General features: G+C 42.0%; 1 protein-coding gene across 2 annotated transcripts in view; it reads right to left on the bottom strand.

The window, feature by feature from the left end:
• Positions 1–26,880, bottom strand: part of GPC3 (glypican 3) — a 472,642-nt gene that overhangs the window by 247,875 nt on the left and 197,887 nt on the right. For both annotated transcript variants that reach the window (XR_004539536.1, XM_033945373.1), the window contains exon 3: positions 8,290–8,984. Coding sequence is in view for 1 of the 2 variants with exons in the window: in XM_033945373.1 (XP_033801264.1) it covers positions 8,290–8,984 (695 nt within the window). In the remaining variant the exon portion in view is untranslated. The remainder of the gene's footprint in view (positions 1–8,289; positions 8,985–26,880) is intronic.

Raw genomic sequence — 26,880 nt, 5'->3', positions numbered from 1 at the left:
AACCACTCCATCAATACCAAGGAACTCTTCAGGATAGTGTCTAAACTGACCAATACCACCAAACTAGTCCTAGCCCCCCCCCTCCCCAGAAGAACCCCCTCCAGTCAAAGAACTGACTGATTACTTCTGAGATAGATGACAGGAGCCTATGGGAGACTTTTACAGGTTGTGAGACCTATTCCTACATTTTGCTGAAGCTGCTAAAGTCACGGGCTTGTATAAACTGGTTTCAGTTCAGATGCTGTGTGGCATGTGAGTGTGTATTCTCAAGGACACTAACCAGTGCTGGAAAGACAATGAACAGTGCTGAAAGGAAAATGCAAGTCAGCGAGACACTCCATCCAGGAAGAACTGATAACGTGATCCCAGGCTAATGCGTTGAGGCACTGCTGTACCCGTGTGAAGAATGGAAACTTCAAGAAGAAGAAAGTTCTAGACACTATGCCTGTCCAGGGCCCCCCAGGGAAGAATGGAGGTGTGGACTAGGAGAGGGAGTTAGATAGGCATTTGGTTTATCCAATAGGGTGATACATATTCCCAGCCAGGGGAAGAATCTGAGAAAGAGATACTTTTTGTATAAAACCCCCATGCTCTGGCAGAGTTGCTTTAGAGAAACTGCGCCATGCTTACAGAAAGGTGCCGGCACTGTTGGCATGAGGTTTTTTCTCTCCATCGTATATGTCCAAATTGATTTATTTCTGATTTGACAAATGCTGCTATAATACTAATTACTAGAATAAAAAGTTATTTGCTTTGGAATATACAATGTAATATTTTTGGTTTTTATTTTGGGGGGGGGGGGTTTCCATCACATCGGACACTCCCAGTGAGGAAAAGTTTGCAACCTTTTACTTCACTTCTGTTCAAAGATCCAGTCTCTCTGCAATAAGCTCAGCCCCCCAATGCACCAGAGAACTACCCATGTACATTCTCTCCTCAGAACCACATAGCAAACCTAATCTGGGAAACATTTGCCCCCTCCCCCACCAGACTTAAACCTGTTCCATAAGATTTATGCCAAATACGTGCTTGGACAATGCCCATTAGACACCTGCCCATCTGAAATCATTTAACTCGCTCCCCCAACTTTTCAGGGCTTACTTTTCAACTGGACTCATACAATGCTGAACCCACAAGGGAAAAAGCAATATTGGATCTGGTCCTCACTAACGGAAAGAGTATCTCTAATGTTCGAGTGGGTGCTCACCTGGGAAGTAGCGATCATCAAACGGTTTGGTTTGATTTAACGGCTAAAGTGGAGAGCAGCCGCACGTTCCTTAAAGTCCTAGATTTCAAACGTACGGACTTTAATGCAATGGGAGAGTATCTGAAGAAAGAGCTGTTAGGATGGGAGGACATAAGAGAAGTGGAAAGACAGTGGTCTAAGCTGAAAGGAGCGATAAAAATGGCTACAGACCTTTACGTGAAGAAAATCAATAAAAACAAGAGAAAAAGGAAGCCGATATGGTTCTCCAAACTAGTGGCAGAGAAAATAAAGGCGAAAGAGTTGGCATTCGTGAAATATAAAAAAAACCAAGAAGAGGAGTACAGAAAGGACTACAGGGTGAAACTGAAAGAAGCCAAGAGAGAGATACGTCTGGCGAAAGCACAGGCGGAAGAACAAATGGCAAAAAATGTGAAAAAGGGAGACAAAATTTTTTTCAGATATATTAGTGAAAGGAGGAAGATGAAAAATGGAATTGTTAACTAAAAGATGCTGGGAACCGATATGTGGAGAGTGATGAGGAAAAAGCAAATGTGCTAAACAAATACTTCTGTTCTGTGTTCACAGAAGAAAATCCTGGAGAAGGACCGAGATTGTCTGGCAAAGTTATACGAGAAAATGGAATAGATTCTGCGGCGTTCACGGAGGAGAGTGTTTATGAGCAACTTGAAAAACTGAAGGTGGACAAAGTGATGGGACCAGACGGGATCCATCCCAGGATACTAAGGGAGCTCAGAGAGGTTCTGGCGAGTCCTATTAAAGACTTGTTCAACAAATCTCTGGAGACGGGAGTGATTCCTGAGGATTGGTGGAGAGCGGATGTGGTCCCTATTCATAAAAGTGGTCACAGGGATGAAGCAGGAAACTACAGGCTGGTGAGCCTCACTTCAGTTGTTGGAAAAATAATGGAAGTGCCGCTGAAAGAAAGGATAGTGTACTTCCTTGAATCTAATGGGTTACAGGATCCAAGGCAACATGGCTTTACAAAAGGTAAATCGTGCCAAACGAACCTGATTGAATTTTTTGATTGGGTGACCAGAGAACTGGATCGAGGACATATGCTAGATGTAATTTACTTAGATTTCAGCAAAGCCTTTGATACAATTCCTCATAGAAGGCTCTTGATGGGCTAAAGTTGGGACCCAAAGTGGTGAACTGGGTTAGAAACTGGCTGTTGGACAGATGCCAGAGGGTGGTGGTTAATGGAAGTCGCTCGGAGGAAGGAAAAGTGAGTAGTGGAGTCTCTCAGGGTTCGGTGCTGTTCAATCCTGTTCAATATGTTTGTGAGTAACATTGCTGAAGGAAAAGTGTGCCTTTTTGCAGATGATACCAAGATTTGTAACAGAGTAGACATCGAAGAGGGAGTGGAAAATATGAAAAAGGATCTGCAAAAGTTAGAGGAATGGTCTAATGCCTGGCAACTAAAATTCAATGCAAAGAAATGCAGAGTAATGCATTTGGGGACTAATAAACGGAAGGAACCGTATATGCTGGGAGGAGAGAAGCTGATATGCACGGACGGGGAGAGGGACCTTGGGGTGATAGTGTCCAAAGATCTAAAGGCAAAAAAACAGTGTGACAGGGCAGTGGCTGCTGCCAGAAGGATGCTGGGCTGTATAAAGAGAGGTGTAGCCAGTAGAAGGAAGAAGGTGTTGATGCCCCTGTACAGGTCATTGGTAAGGCCCCACTTGGAGTATTGTGTTTAGTTTTGGAGACCGTATCTGGTGAAGGACGTAAGAAGACTTGAAGCGGTCCAGAGGAGGGCGACGAAAATGATAGAAGGCTTGCTCCAGAAGACGTATGAGGAGAGACTGGAAGCCTTGAATATGTATACCCTAGAGGAAAGGAGAGACAGGGGAGATATGATTCAGACATTCAAATACTTGAAGGGTATTAATGTAGAACATAATCTTTTCCAGAGAAAGGAAAATGGTAAAACTAGAGGACATAATTTGAGGTTGAAGAGTGGTAGATTCAAAGGCAATGTTAGGAAATTGTACTTTACGGAGAGGATGGTGGATGCCTGGAATGCGCTCCCGAGAGAGATGGTGGAGAGTAAAACTGTGACTAAGTTCAAAGAAGCGTAGGATGAACGCAGAGGATCTAGAATCAGAAAATAATATTAAATATTGAACTAAGGCCAATACTGGGCAAACTTGCACGGTCTGTGTATGGCCGTTTGGTGGGGAGGGCTTCAGTGGCTGGGAGGGTGTAGATGGGCTGGAGTAGGTTTTAACAGAGATTTCGGTAGTTGGAACCCAAGCACAGTATCGGGTAGAGCTTTGGATTCTTGCCCAGAAATAGCTAAGAAGAAAAAATAAAAAAATGAAATTGAATCAGGTTGGGCAGACTGGATGGACCATTCGGGTCTTTATCTGCCGTCATCTACTATGTTACTATGTTAACAGCACATTACCAAGAACAACAAGGAACCAATTTCTTCTGTCGCTAAATACCGACCCATTGCTTCCATCCTTTCTTTGTGAAACTACTGGAAAGACTTGTATATTACCAACTGCTCAACTACCTAGAAGAGTACGATATACTTCATGACTCCCAGTCAGGCTTTTGGCCACTATTCAGCACTGTAACAGTCCTAGCCTCACTAATGAATGACATCTACCAACTTTTCAGCAGAGGACAGAGTGTTCTTATACTATAATTTGACCTAAGCAGCGCCTTTGACTTAGTAGACTACCAGATGCTTCCTTCATTCCTGGATGCTATTGGAATCACAAGAATTGTCCTAAATTGGTTCAGGGGCTTTCTAATAAGTCGCTCATACCAAGTCTTCAGCAACGACAAACTCTCCCCTGTCTGTACTACTCCCTGCAGAGTTCTACAAGGTTCCCCACTATCTCCGATCCTGTTCAATATATATTTATGAATGCTGGGGCACCACATAGCCTCATCGGGAGTTAAGAGCTATAGCTATGTTGATGACATCACGATCCAATACCCACTCTGCCTTCAATGGAATAAAAGCGAATCGAAGGTATTATCCAAACAATGGAAGACTGGATGACAAAACACAAATTGAAACTAAACCCTGATAAACCCAAGTTTTTCCTCGCAAGCCCATCGAACCTCATTGCGGAAAACATCAAGATCAGGGGTATAATCCTACTGCACAGTCCACTATCAAAATCCTTGGAGTGACTCCAGACCAAAAGATGACCATGGAAAGCCAAATCGCTAATGTGGTTCGCAAAGGATTTGCAGCACTCTGGAAACTACAATAAATCCGTTCCTACTTTGACACCCTTCCCTTCCAAATCCTATGCCAAGCCCTGATCCTCATGCCCCAAGAAACACTTCAGAAAAAAGAAAATCCAACGTGGTCTGCAGTGACAAACAGCAAGCAAAAAACAAACAAACAAACTACAGATAATGTACAAGATGCAGACGTAGTTTATTAATAAATGCAGTAACATATACAACCTTATAGCCAACCAAGGAACCCGACACGGTTCGTGTTTCGGATGACACGCCTTCCTCAGGGGTCCATGGTGGTTAAGGTATTAAGCAAACTGCATAAAAGGTAACAAACACACACCAATAAACAATCAAATGGAGTCAAACAAGTCTTGCACAGTGGCAAAAAAAGTCTTGCGCAGTGGCTGTGCAAGACTTGTTTGACTCCATTTGATTGTTTATTGGCGTGTGTTTGTTACCTATTGGACTTGTCAGCCCCAGCCTATGCCCAAGCCATCTTTCTAGTGCAGTGTCTAGTGGTCCTGAACCGTAGGGATATACTAAAGCAGTCCCCAGAGTTTAGGGAGGGCCCGCTGAGCCTGTCTTCAGAATGGAAGACCCGAAAGCGGTATCTTTCCTGGCTGTAGCCATTCTACAGATTTCATCGGGCGAGACAGTCCTAGTCTCTGCCCATGAGGCAGCAACTCCTCTGGTGGAATGAGCTGCAGAGGAAATGGCTATCGTAAACATCTGGAAATCAAGGATTTAGATGCCGGCCTCCATTTCTTCAATCAAAAAAGGAAGTAGAGTTTCATGCCTCTGAGTAACCTGAAAAAATCTTGATCACACCATAGATAGGTTACTATTGTAACAGCAAAGTCAGTTCACATTTTTGACTAAAGCAATTTCTGACTTTCCCTAGTTTTTACTAGTATTACCCCCGTGATATCAGAAGGCCTCCATTTCTTGGCATGACTGTCAAAACAAAAAGGTAATGAGATGTGAAGCTCATTGGTATTCGAGGTACCAGAGGAGAGTCCGCATGACATCCATCAAATGCAATGCCCTGTCCTTTTTCTTTGACCCTGTTGGGTGGAAGGCAGGCAAGCGGACTTTCTGATTAATATGGAAGGCTGAGACCATTTTCAGTAAGGATGAAACTCTGCATAAGTAGATCCTTCTTTCCATAATTTTGAGGAACGGCTCCCTGCAAGAAAGAGCTTCAACTCGACTTGTCTTGCTGACATAATCACCACTAAGAATACTGTCTTGACCGTAAGATTCAGAAGGTAAATCTCCCATAAGGGCACATATGGAGGTGTCCTGCCCTTCTCCCTGGACAACCTCTCCTACAAACCCCTGCCCCCCTGTGCCTTTATGAAGAAGGCCAGTCAGAGGGATGTCTACTCCCTCTGATCAGCAGGCCTGCCTCTTCAAAATGGTGGGCCTTCCCCTTCCCATAGGAGGGGCCTTACGTGCATGGGCAAACCAGACCCTTAAGGCCCCTCCCAGTTCATCCCAAGATACACCGGGAAGGGAAAGGCCCACCATTTTGAAGAGGCGGGCCTGCAGGCCAAGAGAGTAAGCATCTCTACAGCCGGCCTTTATGGTAAAGATATGGGGGAGACGGAAGGTTGTCGGGGGGATCCCGCGGGCAGAAGAAAGTGGGTATCCCTCCTGCTGTGGGTGTTGGGGGGTTGTCCGGGGGTGGCGGGGGACCCCAGTGGTGGGAGGGAGTGAGCATCCCTCCTGCCAATCTTGTACAGGGTGTGGAAGGGCTGGGCAGCAGCAGACAAGGGAGGGTGTCTGCAGGAGGGGGGAATATTTTTCCCTCTGCTGCTCTCTCTGTCTATTAGTCAATCAGTTGAGCTGGCAGATCTCAGGGAGACCTGTGGCTCAGTTGTTCGAGGCAGGGAGAGCAGCTTTGACAGAAGGGAGAAGCTGTGTTTAGCGATTGCCAGGCACAGTTCCTCCCGCTCTTTACCGGCAATTTTCTGTGCAAATAGCATACATATAATTTGCATTCTATTATGCTGAGAATCGCCCGTAAAGTAAAAATCACTCCCACTACGGCCACTACATCGACTTGTCAGATTTTTCCGGTGAGTTTTGAGAATCCAGCCCCCAAGTGTACTACCAGATGATGCAGCTGAAAGAAGACTAAAGGGAATACAAAACACAAATATTCTGCCTTTAGAAATATTTGTGAACTTGTTTTTTTCTGTCTGAAAAGCTGGTCAGTAAAGCAAGCTCTCTATGTGACATGGTATTGGTGTTAAGTTTTAAGAGAAGCTCATATCTGAAGATATTTTATTAGGGAGCCTGGTAAATCACTTCCTTTCACTTTTTACACAAATCACATTTAATCATGGAAAAAGCAATAAAACAGTTTAATAAGGGTGAAATATATATTTTGCTAAAACACTACACGAGGCATCTAAAAGGCTGCAAACATCCACTCCAGACAAAGTCCATAACTGGAATTTATGGAATATACAAATTGCTGAATTTTAGGGCAATGCATTTTGCCACTCGGGTCTTACGTAAAGTGCTGCAAAGTAAATGAATGTGAATTAGCTGTTACCCTGTTTGCAGCACTTTATCAGTATGAAACAATATTTCTCTACTGGCAACGGTTCAACGTAGCAGAAAAACTATAAAGCAATCCACCACTGCAGCATAGACAACCGAAATGTGATGGCTGGCAACGGTAGCTAGCAGTGTCCCAATATCTAATTCTTCCTCCACAAGTCTTTGCCTAATCATCATACAGAAAAAAGCCAGAGGCTTTGATGGAGCAAGTACAGGAACACATTGCTATTGCTTTCTGCACTGAAAATTCTTGGATGCACCATTGCTTTGGGGACAAGTGAAGATTTTCAGTCACTGGTTCTATGCCACTACACATGCACATTGTTTTTCTTTGGCATTTCTGGGACTTGCACGTTAAACCTCTTATATCCTATATATGGCGCCTAAAAAAATTGGCACTGACTAGAACAGCACTTAGCATGATTCTATAAGGTATGCATACCTTTTATAGAATTGCGCTTAGCACCCGTGTGTGACACAATACTTAGTTGCAAAAATTTAGGTCAGCTAAAACCAGGCCTACATGCCCATGCCTAAGTTATGTACCTATCAGGCGTCTTCTATTAAAAAAAAAATGTGTCTAACTTATTTAGACATGCCCCGATCAACCAATGATCACGCCCCTTTTTAAATTTATGCACTGCAACTGGTGCACACTTTTTATAGAATTGTGTTTTTTGAGTTTTGCCAGCTAGGGGGAGAGGTTAAGTGGGCAAATGATGTGGTATATAAGACATTATATTATATTGTATTGTATTGCATTTTGATGAGGGTTCAGATAGGGATGCTCCTTGAGAGGACCTCAGAGGTATCAAAGGTGTATAAAGGGCTAACTTATTCTTTAAGTATTCTGGGCCATTTTGTCTAAGGATCTTGAAAATCAAACATAGAGTTTTAAATTTAGCCTTGTAAGGTACCTGTAGCCATTGTAGATTTTGCAGGAAGGGTGCTTGCCAAAAGGGATCCTAGTAGTCAAACGTTTTCACTGAAAAAGATTTATTAATCTAATATGGTGTTCACTACACATCTACTTTGCATATTTTATTTTCATTTTTGTCATATTAAAAACTGTAATCAATTTCTGCTTTAAAACCAAACATTTTCTGCTTTAAAACCAAACATTTTCAGTGCATAGCACTTCAGACATACAAATTCTCCTGCATGGTTAAATCCTTTTGAATATCTTTCACACTCCCCCCCCCCCCCCCCCACAAAAAAAAAAAAAAAAAAAAAAACACTGGCCAAAGAAAAGACCTACAATATCTAAAATAACTCACTGTTGATGAGAATTTTCCTCCATTCTTCTGAACATGTATCACGGCATCATGTATCAACGAGAAGAGATTGAGCAGAACATGTTCCATATCATAGATTCCATACATGCCTTTGGTCAACCTTTCTACAGATCTGATGTATTCTCTCCAGTAGCCATCTATCTCCACAACACTTGCCAGACATCCTTGTATCACAACACTACAATACCCAGTACATGGTCTGGCCATCAACAGACCCTGGCAATGAGAGCAGTACCACATTTTCAGGAGTGCTCGGCCACAATCCTTACTGAATCTTAAGTGATAAGTGGTGTTCACTACTTCAATGCCAAGATTCAGGGCTTGAAGGAAAACTCGAGCAGCCTGCAGTGATTTTGAAACTTGCGTCATGATAACCTTGGGAAAATTACCAAATACATTCAAGTCCCGCCATGCTATACGAAGGCATTGAATAGACTCCATTGAAGGTTCTCGAAATCCTGGATTAATCACATGGATATAGATGACAGGGAACAAGCTGTCAAAAAACTCATTGATCATGTCATTCACATTTATGTCAGAGCCCAGTATGTAATATGACACATCTGTAAAAAGTTTGCCAACAGCCTTAATAATCCTTGGAGCTATGTTCTGGTAATGATTCTTGAACATGGAGTTAGTGTAGTTTCTTGAATGGCGTATTACAATTTCGAAGACTCCTGTAAAACAAACATAAAGCAAAGAAAACTACATGAAATGCATGCCCAACTGCTAGAGTTTTATTTTTGAAAATCCATTTTGGATTCATTGTAATGTTATGGGAGTAAGGTTGGTTTCAAAAAGTGTTAAAAGAACTGAACATTTCATTACTTTTCCATCCTGGTAGGAGTATGAAAGTGTTACATGAAAATTTCTGATACAAAACACACAGCTGGGGGAAAGAACTTCCATTCTTCATACAGATTAAGAAACAAACAGAAATTCTATTTCAAGCCTTGTAATTTCAAGGCAAAAGTAATTACATTCCACCATAACATTTGCTAGTTAAGCTCAGGTTAACACTGGAGGCTGACATTTTAATCTATTCATTCAAGAATTTAATTTTTTGCCCATGGATTAAGACAGCTTTGAGCTTAGTCTCAATCCAGCAGTATATCCAAGTACTGCAGTTCACATTTTCCATGAATATCAAACAATATTTTTAATTCAAGAATGTGTCTTTGGAATTTTTTTAAAGATTATTATTATTGTAGTCTATGAAGTGATTCAATTAAATTTTTAAAAAATATCTCTTGTCACATTAGCGGTTCATTAACTTTCTAGAACTACCTTAAACAGAACTACCGATACTGGATTAATGTTTATATGTCTTCCATAAAACCTGCAGAATTAGAACAATTGATATCAAGAACATATAATTGGCTATGACCTTTGGTCAGTACATAAGACTACATTTCAGTTGCAGGCAATTTTCTTGTCTCGACAAGAAGACTAACCAAAAAGAAGAGCAGTCACAGACCTCTTGAAATCACGGCTGCTACAGTTGACTCCTAATAAGGATGCATCTCTGAAATCTATATTAGACAATAGTGTAGAGAGGAATGTGTTTCTGATAGTTTCAAAGGTTGTCATTCCATAAAATACATATCACTGATTACAGCCTTCTCTGCTAATGGCTGACTACTGTTCTACCAAACTTTTACCTCTTATAATGGGATTTGAAAATTGCAACAAAAGAATCTGAGACAAGGGTGAAGACTGTGAAGAAAATAAGTCCCAGTTGGGCCAACGTCCTGATGCTGGATTTCATTTGTCTTTTCAGAAGTAGTTCCCGGTTCTGATAATTAATTGAAAGTATACTTAAATGTCTTGCAATCACTGATACAAATATTCCACATTCATGCAAAAGAAGAAGAAAAAAAAACCCCAGCCACATATTGCTTTTTTTCTACTTTTAGGTGATATAGAATAGTACAAACACTGCGTTTATCAACAGGATATCTGTATGGTAACAAAATAGAATAAAAATACAGGGCATTTCTACTAAAATGCCCTCTTACTTTTCCCTCCACTACCCCCCTCCCACCCCTCCACTCCTTCTTCTGTAACTTTCCCCTCATGCATCTGTAATTCGCTGAATGTCCAGCCTTCTTTCGATGTTGAACCGCCTAGAAGTCATCTGACTATGGCGGTATACAAAAATTAAGTTATTATTTATTATTAAAAGAAAACTTAAATGACTCTAAAAAAGGCATGGGGCAGGCGGGGGGGAGGGTGTAACTGCAAGAAGTGGCAATTACAATTGCTTAAAACCAAAAGGTGAGATTACCTGCACAAAGTTGAAAGTAATAATAATAATAATAATAACTTTATTCTTCTATACCGCCACAATCTTGCGACTTCTAGGCGGTTTACAATCAAGAGTGCTGGACATTCAGCGAAATACAATAAGTAGATATTCAGAGGAAATACAGAGATCAGAGACCTCAGGAGGCAATAGTATAGAAATACAATTTGCTGAGCGAAAATGTACATTTTAGTAGTACAGCCCTAACCATCTTTCTAGGCAGACTAAATAGGCCATGCTGGTCTTTATCTGCCATTATTTACTATGTTACTATGTTAATAGAACAAAACAGGTAATTCAAAAGCTTAATGCCTAAATTTAGATGCCAACAGGGCACCTAGTTTATAAAACAGTAGTGTTTATGCGAGTGATTAGTGGCAGTGATTGGCAGTTACATGCACAAGTACTATGTGTCATTCTAAATAACAGTGCGCCTAAATTATTTAGGCCCAGATTCTATATATGGTGCCAAAAAAATCAACTCTGATCAGCATAGTGCTTAGCGTAATTGTATAAAAAGGCTCCCACTTTATATGCTTAGAGGCCATACACACCATACCATTTAGGTGCATGGAATATTGCCACACCTTGGATTTTGGCCAGGTACTAGTGACCTGGATTGGCCACTGTGAGAACGGGCTACTGGGCTTGATGGACCATTGATCTGATCCAGTAAGGCAATTCTTATGTTCTTATTTAGGCCAAGGAAAACCAGGCCTAAATACCTTTGATTAAGTTGTGAATGAATCGGACTTATTCTATAGCAGTGAGCCTAACTTTTAGAAATGTCAACGATCCGCCCATGCTCCAACCCCTGGACACGCCCCCCCTTTTGAGATTTGTGCACTTTCCAAGTTGTGTTTGTAATTTCTAATTTGTGCCAATTTGCATCAATTATGAGGTGTTAATTGCCAATTATCAATGCTGATTGGCTTGTTAAACAACTTAAGTTGTGCTTGTACCTTAGAATGCCATATGCAGAGACTGTATCTGAATTCAAGAGGGCCTGGGATAGGCACGTGGGATCTCTCAGACAGAGAAAGAGATAATGGTTACTGTGGATGGGCAGACTAGATGGGCCATTTGGCCTTTATCTGCTGTCATGTTTCTATATTTCTATGTTTGGGCAATAGTTCACATCCATGAGGAGGGTCTACACATAGGTGGAGGATGGGCATGTCATTGGTGTGTCACCAAGTAATGTGCACATCCTATAGAATATACTCAGTTGTGAGCATTGCTTGGCACCATTAGATGTATCCATTTGCACCAGCCACTGAGGTGTTGTAACTAGGGGTGGCAAACTTTTGGCACAACCGGTGCAGTTTGTGCTAATTTTCTATAATAGCTTAGCATGCCCTAAGCCACTATTGGTGCTATGCATACCCTTTTGTGGTGCCTAAAATGAGGCACCAATTTACAGAATTGCCACCAAAGTGCTTTGAAATGATGAAACAAAAATTAAATTGCTGCGACACGATGACATGATAGTGTTCATTTTCAAGAAGAAAATGGGTAACAAGGGGCAGATGGACATTTGTCTCACCAAACCTTCAAAATCGCTATTTTTTAAACCCATTTTATAGACAGATTTCAACGCTGTTTATCTACAGTGCATCTAAAACTGAAGGGGGGCATGCTGGAAGCATGTTTTGGATGGGACTAGGGTGGGCTTATTTGGATATTTTTTCTACAGTAATGGAACATTGTAGATTACGTCCATGGCACAATTTGAACATTTGAGGCTAGACCTATTTTCCTAAAGAATATGGGGCAAATTCTATAAGAAGCGCCCAAATGTTAGGCCCCAAAATAGGTACCGTTCAGTGCGATTCAAGTAAAATTGTGTGCTGTTTAGTGAATCACGCTGAGAGGCACCTATTATGGAAGCGCCCAATAAATAGGCCAGCTCAAGGCACAACTAAAATTTAGGTGCCCATGGGAGCGCTTGCGCATGCTTAAGAGCAGTAATTCTGTAACAAGGCGCCTAACATGCATGGCGCTTATTTTTTTGAAGCCCGCATAAATGTTTAGATACGCCTTGTTACAGAATCACTCTTTCTTGGTAGGCGCCTAAGTTTTAATTATTGCTGATAAAAAGCTTAATTGCACTTGTTCAATTTAGACGCCTATCAAGTTGGGCGCCTCCAAAATAGATGCCTAACATTAGGCACCGGATACAAAATTTAGGCCTAAGTGCCACTGGAGGGATGAAGGCATTACCCACACACACTTCCCCAATGCTCACTGACCCCCCTCTCACCTCTCAAAGATATGAATGAAACTGTACATATCTGCCTTAGTGACAGCTTCAGATGCTATGGTCATCCTATTAGAGCAGAAAGCAGGTTCCCGGAGTAGCCTGGTGGTCAGTGTAGTAACTCTAGAGATGGAGACTCAGGCCCATATCCCACTCTGTCTTCTACTCTTATGGTGAAATCTTTGAGATCTTTGGGATCTTTTTTTTTTTTTTAATTCTTTATTTATCATTTTAAGATATTTAACAAAATCAAAACATTTTGTACAGAAAAGATTGTCAGATCAAACACAAAATAATAAGAAATGATTTACATAATATTAATAAATTCTAATCATACAATCTCAAGTCCTCAATAATGTGATCCAAATTTAAATGAGTGAACTTTAAGGAAATCAATTAATTGATAAATTCTATACAAGAGATCTTTGGGATCTTGCTAGGTATTTAGACCTGGGTTGGCCACTGTTGGAAACAAGATACTACTAGGCTTGATGGACATTCAGTCTGTCCCAGTATGGCAATTCTTATATTCTTAATTTTGAGTTTTCCTGTTACAAATTATTTAGCTCCTTTAGAACTGTGTGGGATTAACTCATTTTTGCTCAAATTTTTTTTCACCCTAGATTTCTAAATAAATTTTGGAACACTATGCATAAACAGATTAAGGGAAATATCAAGCTTCCAAGTGTATTAAAAATTTCTAGCTGGCATTATTGGCAGTGCCTTCTATGTGACTGTACAATCTAAAAAGGGAGAAAAGAAATGGGTCTCAAGAGTATAAAACAATACATGACAGTGGTGGAAGGCGGAAAACTACACATTTCTGATAGAAAAAGTGGGATGAGAAATAACATCAGGGTAACGATGCATTGTTTAGAACAGTGGTTCCCAACCCTGTCCTGGAGGAACACCAGGCCAATCGGGTTTTCAGGCTAGCCCTAATGAATATGCATGAAGCAAATTTGCATGCCTATCACTTCCATCATATGCAAATCTCTCTCATGCATATTCATTAGGGCTAGCCTGAAAACCCGATTGGCCTGGTGTTCCTCCAGGACAGGGTTGGGAATCACTGGTTTAGAATATGTTCTCTAAATATGGGAATTCTGCAATGATAAACATATTTTTAAAAAAGTGGTATACAAGTCCCATCCACTTATAATAGTTCTGCAACATTTATTGTGTTTTCTTTCTGAAGGTATGGAAAACTATTCGTATGCTGACAGGTTGAAGATGCTGGGGCTCTTCTCTCTGGAAAAGCAGAGACTTAGAGGAGACATGATAGAAACCGTCAAAATCCTGAGGGGCATAGAGAAAGTGGACAGGGACAGATTTTTCAGACTGTGGGGAACCACTAACACAAGGGGTCACTCAGAAAAATTGAGAGGGGACAGGTTTAGAACCAATGCTAGGAGGTTCTTTTTTACCCAGAGGGTGGTGGACACATGGAACGCGCTTCCGGAGGTTGTGATAGCCCAGAGCACATTGCAGGGTTTCAAGGAAGGTTTAGACAAGTTCCTAAAAGAAAAGGGGATTGAGGGTTACAGATAAAAAAGAAGAGGTAGGTTACAGAAACGGACAGGAACCACATTACAGGTCATGGACCTGACGGGCCGCCGCGAGAGCGGACCGTTGGGCGCGATGGACCAATGGTCTGACCCAGTGGTGGCAACTTCTTATGTTCTTATGTTTACATATCTTCTTGTGATATTTCAATAAATAAATCATTTAAAAAAAACTATAAAATATATGTTATGTCCCTCACCATTAGACTTAAATTTAGAGATAATGGACTAAACAAAAGATATCTGAAACCTATACAATATGTTCACCCCCCAATATAGTATGTAGAATTTGAAACACAAGGCAAAAAGGGAACTAGGAGATAGAGAAATGGGATTTTTATTTAAAGACAGAGTAGTGGCCACATGCAGTTTGCCACATAACATTCAAGAACAATTTTTCTGTAATAGCCCAATACAAATTTAGCCCATAAAACTGTTTCATGTGCCAATTTCCTAATAGGAAACAAGAAACAGGTTTTAAATAAAGGCAGTTTTAAAAGAAAACCAAATGCCAGGTCTTTTTTTTTTCCTGGAGCTTTCTTTTTAACCATTATTTGAACGCATTCTAGTCTAGGGAGCTGATGCACTACTGTGCAGTTTTTCTACCCAAATGAGATGGGTAGCAAAACTATACATGAAACTTTAGTACTTAAAAATATAAGAAGCTGCCATACTGGGACAGACCAAAGGTCCATCAAGCCCAGTATCCTGTTTCTAAAAGGGGCCAACCTAGGTCACAAGTACCTGGCAAGATCCCAAAGAGTAAATACTTTGCATCAGAGATGGCCAAAATATGATAACTATGCTTCATTGAGATGCAGTAGCTTCTTCTGTAATAACCAGCCTGTAAAATGTTTCCACGTCAGGTTTTTGTAAAATTCAAAATTCATGAACTGCTTTGCTTAATTTTGCACATCAGCAGGTCATTAATTTTCAATTTAGATAAGCTTTCACATAAAGTAGATTCTATGTAATTATTTACTATTTGTGAAGCAGTGATCCTGTAACTCCCTTTGCAAGCAGGGTTTTCCACAGAAAAACATGAAACCTTTGTTATAAATATCAGTTCCATATCCTCTTTCCTCTTATTATGTTACCAAGTCCTCTCAAACATCCAACAATCATTGAATATTTTAGACACTTATCAAAATAAAACTGTACATAAGAACATAACATAAGAAGTTGCCCCCGCTGAGTCAGACCAAAGGTCCATCCTGCCCAGCGGTCCGCTCCCGCCGCGGCCCATCAGGCCTAGTGCCTGAACAGTGATCCCTGATTAATTTTATAGCTTACCTCTAATCCCATCCCTATAATCTACCTTTACTCTTATCTGTACCCCTCAATCCCTTTGTCCTCCAAGTACCTATCCAAGGCTTCTTTGAACCCCTGTAGCGTGCTCCTGTTTATTAAATCCTCCGGTAGCGCGTTCCATGTATCCACCACCCTCTGTGTGAAAAAGAACTTCCTGGCACTAGGCCTGATGGGCCGCCGCGGGAGCGGACCGCTGGGCAGGATGGACCTTTGGTCTGACTCAGCGGGGGCAACTTCTTATGTTCTTATGTACAGTTTTATTTTGATAAGTGTCTAAAATATTTGATGATTGTTGGATGTTTGAGAGGACTGGGTAACATAATAAGAGGAAAGAGGATATGGAACTGATATTTATAACAAAGGTTTCATGTTTTTCTGTGGAAAACCCTGCTTGCAAAGGGAGTTACAGGATCACTGCTTCACAAATAGAATGTGAATAAAAGTTATTTCAAGACCAATAAACCAAAAAACATTGTACCAATCTGTGCTCCCTCCTGCTGCTAACAGGATTCACTAGCAGAATTTGAAAGAACTGGTAAATTGTCTAGTACTCGTGCCACCATATCTTTATGCATTTATCTGTTCCATCATACTCCCAGTTGCTTTCAGATCAATACTGTTACCATCAACTAAATAAATGACAACATTTACAAATTCACAAATGAGCACCTCTCAAAATGTTTCTGCCTCTAACCTCATGGAGTGCTACAGAATATTGTATTTCTAATGATTCACAATCTCTTCTAATACTTTCTTAATTAGATAATATCCCTCAGGAACTCACTAAGCCAACCAACTCTTCTGGAGGCAAAATGTATCCAATTACAACTGAATTTACTTTAAATCTAATGAAACATTGCAGTTCTATATGTGCACAGACACTCAATCTGAAGTGCAAAGAGTGTCCATTCATTCCCATTGAAGTAACTGGAAATACCAGATTTCCTAACTTTGATGTTTTTATTTTGTATGTTTCCTATCTAACACATATTTATCCTGACAATATTGTAATGCAGGACTGAAATGAAGAGAAAGCTTCATAAGCACATGCCCCATGATGTGATACATACATGAAAGAACCAGAAAGAGATATAAGGGCCAAACAAAAGGAAGAAGAGATCTTGCCTCAACATATGACAAACAAAAAAGGCAAGCGAGATGTCCATGTCAACCAACAGGTACATTTATTAGCATAAAAAGTCCCAGTATAGTTACTTGACTTGAGAACAGTTCTTAAAAACTAAGGTCCCGACTAGGATCCCAGTTTCGGCAATCTGGAATGCCTTCTTCTGGAGACAAGCAAGTAACCTGGATTAGCTTTCAATGGGACTATAATTTGTGCTCTAGTAAAGTCAAAAAGCAAATTGCGTTGGCGTCTTCAGAAGCTCTGCGCACCAAAAAATGAACTAGAACGAGGACAGACTCTGTCAAGGCAAGTGGTCAACTCAAAAACTTTACTCATGCAGTTCTAATTGAATTCTCTGGGCCCGATATTCAAAAGGCTCCTGAATGGTTAAACCTTACTGAGCTGGCCATCCGGCAATAATCAGCAAGCAGCACTTACATGGTTAGTGTCACTGAATACCATCTGTAATTACCAAGGAATTACCTGGTTAATGCCAGTGCAATCAGGGCGTGGCAGAGCAAAATGGTTGTATTAACTTTATACACTGAGCTAAAAGGGCACTGTTATGAATATTGGTCAGTGCCTGGTTAACTTCTGGATGACTGCACATACCTGGATATTCAATGCCAGAGTTCAGGCATGGCCTGGCATTGATTATCCAGGATTAATTCAGGCCACAGCTATAAGTGGCTTAAAAACCGCTGACTGATAAAGGCTTGAGTATTTACCCCTATGTTATTTGATTTGTGTCCTGGTAAAAAGACTACTAAATTTAAGAAATGAACATGAATCTTTTAGCCAAAGGCCATGATGCACGACCTACTCCTACTGGAGCGATGGTCTAGGACATGGCAACTCAACTTCAATGCCAAAAAATGCAAAGTTATGCACCTGGGCAGCCAGAATCCATGCAAGTCTTATACCCTTAATGGCGAGATCCTAGCAAAAACAGTAGCAGAACGAGACTTGGGGGTAATCGTCAGTGAGGACATGAAGTCTGCCAATCAAGTGGAGCAGGCTTCGTCCAAGGCAAGACAAATCATGGGCTGCAAACGAAGGGGTTTCGTCAGTCGTAAGGCGGAAGTCATTATGCCATTGTATAGATCCATGGTGAGGCCCCACCTGGAATACTGTGTGCAATTCTGGAGGCCGCATTATCGCAAGGATGTGCTGAGACTGGAGTCGGTGCAAAGAATGGCCACCCGGATGGTCTCGGGACTCAAGGATCTACCATACGAAAAACGGCTTGACAAATTACAGCTATACTCGCTCGAGGAGCGCAGAGAGAGGGGGGACATGATCGAGACATTCAAGTATCTTACGGGCCGCATCGAGGCGGAGGAAGATATCTTCTTTTTCAAGGGTCCCACGACAACAAGAGGGCATCCGTTGAAAATCAGGGGCGGGAAACTACGAGGTGACACCAGGAAATTCTTTTTCACTGAAAGAATGGTTGATCGCTGGAATAGTCTTCCACTACAGGTGATTGAGGCCAGCAGCGTGCCTGATTTTAAGGCCAAATGGGATCGGCACATGGGATCTATTCACAGGGCAAAGGTAGGGGAGGGACATTAAGGTGGGCAGACTAGATGGGCCGTGGGCCCTTATCTGCCGTCTATTTCTATGTTTCTATAATCAAAGCCAACTGGAATACCTATCAGGACAGACACCAAGGGTAATTTTATAAGGAGTTCTTTTACTAAGCTATGGTAAAAAGTGATCTTTTAAAGGTCCTTCCTGCACACTAAGGCCATACTGTTGTGGTAAAAAAAAAAAACAATTTTCTATTTTTTGCATTCATGGCTATGTGTTAATGTTGCCATTAGCGCGCAATCATTTTGAAAAATTACACAAGCATTTATAGCCACCTATTTGTAAGGGCTCATGCACTATCTGTGCACTAACCAGTTAGTGTGCAATAATATAGATGAGCTAACTGGTTAATGCAAGAATGCTTACTCTCTGCTCTTAAAACTCCCCTCAAAATATTTTAAAAGTTTTTTTAGCGCATGCATATTTCAAGGTTAACACAGGATGCCTGAGCATGGCCTGCAGTATTCCAAGATTTGCTGAATTAGGCACTCATTAATGCCCAATGCAGCTTAGTAATCTCCTAAGAGATTTGAGCATGGAGAACAGGTTTTTATGTGCTTGAGTAAACAATCATAAAATTGCCCCAGGGTTTATGGGGACAATAACCACAAAGTATTTACTCTCAAGACACTTTAGTTGGCGGTAAGCAACTTATAAACCACTCACAACTATGGGATGAACTAACCCTGGATATTCAATGCTGGGGCATGCACAGCTACTGGCACTGAATATCCATGTATGTGTGGTAACCCAGAAGTTAGCCGAGCACTGGCCGATGTTCACACGACTGCTCAGTTAACTCTGTGGATGAGGTTAGAACAACTTTACAGCTGTCCTACATTTCTCATACTTAGCCAGTTAGTGGACTAAATATCACTGCTAATCAGTTAAGTCACAGCTCTGCCCAAACTCTACCCCTGGACCACTCCTAACCTAGCTGATTAAGGAATATCTGGTTAGCAGTGATGTTCAGTGGCATTACCTAGTTCAGTCCTTGAGAAAAATTTACTGTCCTTGGTAAGAAGAATGAAACTGGGATGAAAGATCACCTTTCAGCATGACAACGACTCTTAACACATAACCACAGCTATAGTGGAGTGGCTGAGGAATAAATAAATAATCCCTTTGAATGGTTTAGTCGGAGCCCAACCACAATTCAATTTAAAATCTGTGGCATAGCTTGGCGATTGCTGCCTCTCAGTGCTCCCCGCGGAACTTAACAGAGCCCAAACAGTTTAGTAAAGCGGAATGGTCTAATACTAACACAAAGTTGGTGGAGACCTTCCCCAATATATTCTTATGTCAAAGATGCTCCTACCAAATACTGACTTCAGGGTGGAGACTTACTCAATAGTTGCACATTGGGATTAGGGGAAGATTTGGGTATATATTTTGTCACTCAGTAAAGATGTGTTGATAAGTGGGGGGAAGAAACACAGCAAAATGTGAAAAATGTTCAGTGGTATGGTCTTCCTATAGCTACTGTATTCTCACTGTAGAGAGGAAATAAATGCCATGTATGCCAGAAAAAAATAGAAGCATTAGAAAACTGCCAGGGAAGATTACAGGCAGATAAACTTGGGCTGTTTTGCAGAGAAATTGTGAAATTGGATAGGAAGCATAAAGGGGGGGAGGGCAACCTCCCTATATAAAGATCAGCAGACAAGGAGCAGCAGAGAAATTGGAAGGACACTGCTGGAATGTGGTTAAGCAGAATTTATTTATTTATACCCCCTTTATGAAGCCGTGTTAGGCTTTTTTATCGCTGGCCACGGCAGTAAAAGCTCCAACGCTCACAGAATTCCTATGAGCATTGGAGCTAATACCACTGCAGCCAGCAATAAAAAAAGCCTAACGTGGCTTCATAAAAGGAGGCCTTATTTATTTATTTTGTGCTTTAGTCTCATTGTTTCCCCATCTATTACTGCTGCATCATAATTTGATGATTATTGGTCCCCCTTACCCTGAGTACTGTAGCCTCTGCCCTCACCCCCCCCCCCCCCCCCACACACACACACACACATTCCACCTCCCTCTCCTTGAAGCCCTGTCACATCTGTTTCACACAACTGGAGTCTTCTAAATCAGGCATAAAAAATAAAAGATACTTTTCTACCCCCAAAATCAAACAACTATTCTCCTTAGAATTAAACACATTTTATTACAAACTTCATGCACTGTAACTTTATAAGTTCCTTGAAATCTGCCGAACATATTTTTCATGCTTTAAGCCACTGTTCTTCAACCGCCGTTCCCTGGACCAGTGCCAGTCCGCAGGAAATTTCTGCCGGTCCACGCAGGGCCGGCGAGATTGATGAACTTCAATTGCCTGCCGGTCCGCTCAAGGCCGGCGAGATCGATGAGATGTAATTTCCAGCTGGTCCGCGCAGGGCTGGCGAGATCATGGAGAGCTTCCGACAGTGGCTTTCTCCGCTCCCAGCAGATCTCCTTACTTACCAGTGCAGCCTTGGGGCTTTTGCTGAGTCGCAGCCGCCTCTGATGATGCAACTTCCTCTTTCCTCAAAGGCGGCGCAACCCATCAAAGGACCCGAGGCTGCCTTAGTGAATCGCTGCACTGGCAAGTAATGAGAGCTGCTGGGAGGGGAAAAAAACACTGTTGGAGGCTGGGAAGCTGCTGGGCAAGGGAAAAAAAAAAAGGGGACAGCTGCTACTGGACCTGGAGGGGAGGAGGGAAAGGAGTCTGGGAAGCTGCTGGACAAGGGGAAAAAAGGGACAGCTGCTATTGGACCTGGAGAGAGGGAGAAGGAGAGATGCTGCTGGCAGGGGAGGAGGGAAAGGGAAGGGAAGAGAGTTATAGCTGGACAGGAGGAGGAGGGAAGGGAGAAGGAAAAAAGGAAGAAAACATCTGGCAGGGAGATTAGAGGAGGGGAAGGGGAAAGACAGGCATGAGAAAGTAGAGAGATTGATGATGGGAAGGGGTCAGCAGAGAAATAAGCAGAGAAGGACAAAGATGCTAGATCTGGTGTAGGAGAGAAATAAATTAAGAGAGCAGTGAAGCTGGAATGAATCATGTAAAAAGGAGAGGGGGCACAGGCTGGATGGAAAGGGGAGAGAGGCATATAAAGACAGATACCATATAGAAGGGGGAGAGGGCAGACAGTGGATGGAAGGGGCAGATGCTGGATTGAAGAGACAGAGAGGGCAGATGCTGGAAGGAAGAGAGTGAAAAGAAGATGAAAGCAGAAACCAGAGATGACAAAAGGTAGAAAAAAATAATTTTTTATTTCTATTTTGTGATTAGAATATATCAGATTTGAAATATATATCCTGCTAGAGCTGGTGTTAGACATAACTGGGGACTGCAAATCCCAGGCAGTGATTCTTTAGCTTCCAGCTGGCTTACGGCTCTCTCTGACCAGGGGGCAGTTGCCCTAGTTGCACTCCCCTAAAACTATTCCTGTCATGTGTGACTGCAGTATTCTGTTAGGTTGATATTTCTGTGTAGCATTCTGTAATAATTTGGCTTATTCAGTTTTCTTGATAGTAGAGGGAATATATGTGAAGGGGAGGGGAGACGGGTTTTGTTGATCCTTGCTCTGTATTATTTGTATTTATAAAATGACAATTGTACGGAATAATGTTTCTTTTTATACTTTAATAAAATACATTCAATATAAAATCATAACTGAGTCTTGTGCGGATGGGATCAGATGATTTGAAGGGACCGAGCTCACGGAGACAGGGCGGAAACGGGGTTTTTAAATTTCAGTCCTAGTAGTTTGCCGGTCCACAAAATAATTATTTTATTTCTGCTGGTCCATAGGTGTAAAAAGGTTGAAGAACACTGCTTTAAGCCATGAAACATTAACTCACCAAAATGACTTTCAGTATAGGTACAACAATGCATCTGCCTTATGATATCATTTACCATCATTAAATACACCATCCCCTTATCCGTCATAATTATCATTATCTGGTGATGATGGAGAGAAAAAGAAATCATATTTGAAAAGTGTAGTACTGTCTAAGTTGCTTTGTATTGTGGTTTGATCCCTAAGTTCCCTTTCATTTTAGCCCTAATATATTTTCTGTCTCCTAGTTTTGTTCTTTTCTGGAATAAAATGTGAATAGCTATTAATAAAGTCACAATGACTTTTTTAATATTCATTTTTATTAGTTTCCATGGAAAGCCAATAATATAGTGAGCATGATATCCTTGTAAAATACAGAGAATTATACTTCCCATCAGATATACCAGACCAGCAATATCCTGACTGAAAAAAAAATAATCTTGAAGCTAACATAAATCTCAGATACGATAGAAGTGAAAAAGAAAAAAAGAAGAAAGGAAGAGAAGAGAAGAGAGAGAAGGAGGGAAGCAAGAAAGTCTTCTGGGCACTTCTTATTAGGAATGTGCATAGGGCTACTATTTTTGGTTCATTTTCAGTTTTGGAGGCTTTTTCTCTGATTCTCAGATTTTTCAGGGTCATTTCATACATTTCTTTTAATTATTTAAAATATGTTTAATATGTGTTAAAACTTTTTAATCCATGTTAAACAAACTCATAACTTTTTGGGTAGTTATTCAGCCTATGGCAGTCAATGTTTTTTTTTTTGTTTGTTTTTTTTAAAAAACTTTGGCCCCTGCAGGCTTTTTATACCTGGATATTCAGTGACAAGTTGTACCCAGATAAAGGTGCTAAGGGGGAAATTCTATAAACAGTGTCTCGATTTTAGGCAGCAATAGGCGTCCTATCGTTGTCTAACCCAGCCAATTGGGACACACATTTTCTTTAAAAAAAACCCCAACCAATTGTTCTACAGTGGAGAGGGAACGCTATTATACGTTCTTATTGAGAGCCTATTTTGCACCAAACAGGGCGTTCCGGGCACATTTAACCTTCACAGATACTTGTCCAAAATATAATACACTACACACCGCCCTAGGACATATGTTCTGGACTTGTCCCTGTATTGTTTCTTATTGGCATCAGCTCATTGCATGGATTGGCCGAATTTGAAACTGCAATCTATTTCTCTTTTTACATTAACATTTCCTATGGTTCCAGTGCCCTCGGGATGTGCTGCCTTTGTCCATAAGGCCATTTCTATGAGTCTCAAAGCAATTCTTCAATGCTGGCTAACGTCGCAAGCTCCTACATTCGCACATTGGAGGATTTTGATTATTCAACAGGCCGGACTTGATCATCAGGCGATTGTGCACATGGACTCTAGACAGGGCACTTTATTTCTGCAATGTTAGTTACCATTTTGTACTACCTTGATACACCGGGCACGTAGTCGACTATTGAATTAAGTGTGATTGAGGGACCTATTTTGGCATGATTAACTGCTGTTCTAGGGAGCGGGTGGTTATGGGGTGGAGGGGGTGGTTAGGGGGTGGGGGGGTTCTGTAGCCTGTTTTGAAAGCTTGTATTATTTATTGTGATTGCACACATTTGAATTTAATAAAAAATGATTGAAAAGGAAAAAAAAACAACAAGGCAGGGAGCCTACAATGTAGGCATCTGTCAAGGTGCAGGGAGACGCATTGGGACACTTAAGTTTGCTTAAGATTTGGCGTGGGTGTGGTTTCGCCTGGAAGTGGCTTTGCCTGAGCTTAAAGTGGCCCTTGGCATCTCCCTAAGGCCACAATAGACACCTGAAATCTCACTGCTGCAATCAGTTGAGTGGCTGCAGCAGTTAAAACTCCCAAAAAGTAAGCTGGCAGGAGGGATGCCCACTCCCTCCCACTGGAATCCCCAAACCCCACCCATGAAGCAAGTCAGGCAGGAGGAATGCTCACTACCTCCTGCCCCAGAATCCCACTCCCACCCAAAGCAAGTTGGGTAGGATGGATGGCCACACCCTCCTGCCCTGGAGCTGCCTCCCCACGCCCCCCGAGGCAATCCAGACAGGAGAGATGCCCACTCCCTACAGAACCCCCAAACCACACCTGTGAAGTTAGCTGGACAGGAGGGATGCCCACTTCCTTCTGCCCCAGAACCTCCCCTCCCTGAAGCAAGCCAGGCAGCAGGGATGCACACTCCCTCCTGCTTCAGAGCCACCACCTCCTCGAAGCAAGCCAGGCAGGAGGGATGCACACTCCCCTCCCAGCAAACCCTAAGGCAGTTGAATGTCTGGCCAGAGAGATGCTCACACCTTCTAGATGGCTGGCCTGAAACTCCAAAATGGCAGACTTTTCCCTTCCTGGAGCATTCTGGGATGCAATGGGAAGGGGCCTAAGGCTCCTATGGAAGGGGCCTTAGGCATCTGAGCCAATCTGAGCCTTATGCCCTTCCCCATTGCATCACAGAATGCATCGGGAAGGGGAATGCCTGCCATTTTGGAGTGGGGTGGCAGGCGGCCAGAGTGTGTGAGCATCTCTCCAGCTGGACATTCAACTGACAAGTATGGGGAGGGGGATTTAGAGGTGGGGGGCCTGAGCCTTGGGGGTGTTGGGCAGGTTCAAGTTCAAGGGAGGGTGGTGGCAGGAGGGAGTGGGCATCCCTCCTGCCTGGCTTACTTCGCAGGTGGGGGTTCAGGGGTTCCGGTGGGAAGGAGTGTGAATTCCTCCTTCTGGTGATAAAAAGGTTCTGATCCCAATTCTGCCTCACACTTTCTGTCGGCTGTAAGTAAGATGCATCTGGGGATAATCTCTTTTAGAAAGAATAAATACACATGTAGACCGTGTGCATATCCAAAGAGATATCCCACTTTATTCAGTAAACAACCACATATTTATAGTCCCCCCTTTCTACACAAGCTAGTTATGAGTGTAGCTTATGAAGAAATCTAAGTTTTGTTTCTCAGAAAAACAAACTATCATTTTACAGGAAAGCAGGGAGGGGGGAGAGAAATTCCACAGCCAGTACAAATAGTCATAGTTACAGATAACAAAAAGAGAAAATGTTTTGTGATTTCTTAATAAGCTTGCAAAGAATATACCCTTACCCCTACAGTTGATTTCGGGGTGGGTGATTCCCTTGCCGTGATCAGCTGATGGCAAGTGATCAGGCGCAATTCTCCAACCGGCATGAGCACCGGTGACATGAGCACCAGTTAGAGAACCAGGCCGGTTAGGCGGGTTTGGGCATCTGTCCCTTAGGGCAGACACGATTCTGTTTAGGATGCCGGTGTGCAATTCTCAGCCACTTCTTAGGCTGCTGCAGAAACCAGCATCTTATACAGAATCCAGCCCTAAGGGGCTCATTTTCAAAAGAGAAAAATGTCTAAAAATTGACAGGGGGCAGATAGACATTTTTCTCACCTATTTTCTAGGTAGATTACTATGCTGTTCATTTGCAGTTCGTCTAAATCTCAAGGGGGTGTGATAAAGGCATGGTGCAGGCAGGACTAGGGTAGACTTAGGATTTAGATATTCTTCTGCCTTAATCAAACATTTGAAAACATATCCAGAACACAACTTGATCATTTGGGGCTAGACCTGTGTTTATAACGAATAAGTGCCAAAAATGTATCCAAACTGACCAGATGACCACCGGAGGGAGGTAAGCATGGCACCTCCACACTCCCCCAGTGGTCACTGACCGCCTCCCACCACCCAAAGATGTGAATAAAATAGTACATACCTTCCTGTATGATAGTTTCAGATGTTATGGGAAGTCCTGGTAGAGCTACCAGCAGGTTCCTGAAATAGCCTAATGGGTGGTGTAGTGAACCATAGAGATGGGGACCCAGGCCCATATCCCATTCTAACCGCATTTCTAGTGGAACACTTGAGCCCACCATAACCCACCCAAATCCCACGCACTTACATCTACTGTAGGTGACAGCTGCAGGCATAAGGGCTATTGGTGTGGTGTACAGTTGGGTACAGTAGATTTTGGTTGGGCTTTGAAGGACTCACCATACGGTATTAAAGGGGATATGGTGAGATGTGTACATGGGACCTTTTTATGTGAGGTTCACTGCAGTGTCCCCTCAGATGCCCTACTGCTCTGCTGGAACGTGTGTGTAGCCAATCTAATAAGCATGCTGGCCCCTCCTACATCCCAATGATTTGTTCTGTATGTTTCAAAAATGGCTCAAAAAGATAAATGTTCACCTGAAAAATGGCCATAAAAAAAGCAGCAAGATTTTAAAACTGAGCATGTTTAGTACTTCATTTTTGTGCGTCCACTAAATATCTAAACTTTTACTCTTATAACTTTTTGGGCAGATATTCTGCCCATGGAAGTCAAATTTTTTTTTTTTTTTTTAAAACACTGGCCCCTGCAGGCTTTTTATACCTGGATATTCAGTGACAAGCTGTACCCAGATAAAGGAACTAAGGGGCAAATTCTATAAACAGTGTCCTGATTTTAGTCAGCGATAGGACATATTGAAAATGTCCCTCTAAATATCCAGGTGTAATGCAACCACTGGCATTTATACAGTTGGTCTTAACTTTACCCAGATAGTTACCTAGTTAGCAGACTGAATATTGCAC

The sequence above is a fragment of the Geotrypetes seraphini genome, chromosome 5 (assembly GCF_902459505.1).
Source record: "Geotrypetes seraphini chromosome 5, aGeoSer1.1, whole genome shotgun sequence".
Lineage (NCBI taxonomy): Eukaryota > Metazoa > Chordata > Amphibia > Gymnophiona > Dermophiidae > Geotrypetes > Geotrypetes seraphini.
The sequence above is the reverse complement of the archived record's forward strand: the minus strand, read 5'-3'. Positions and strand labels throughout refer to the sequence as shown.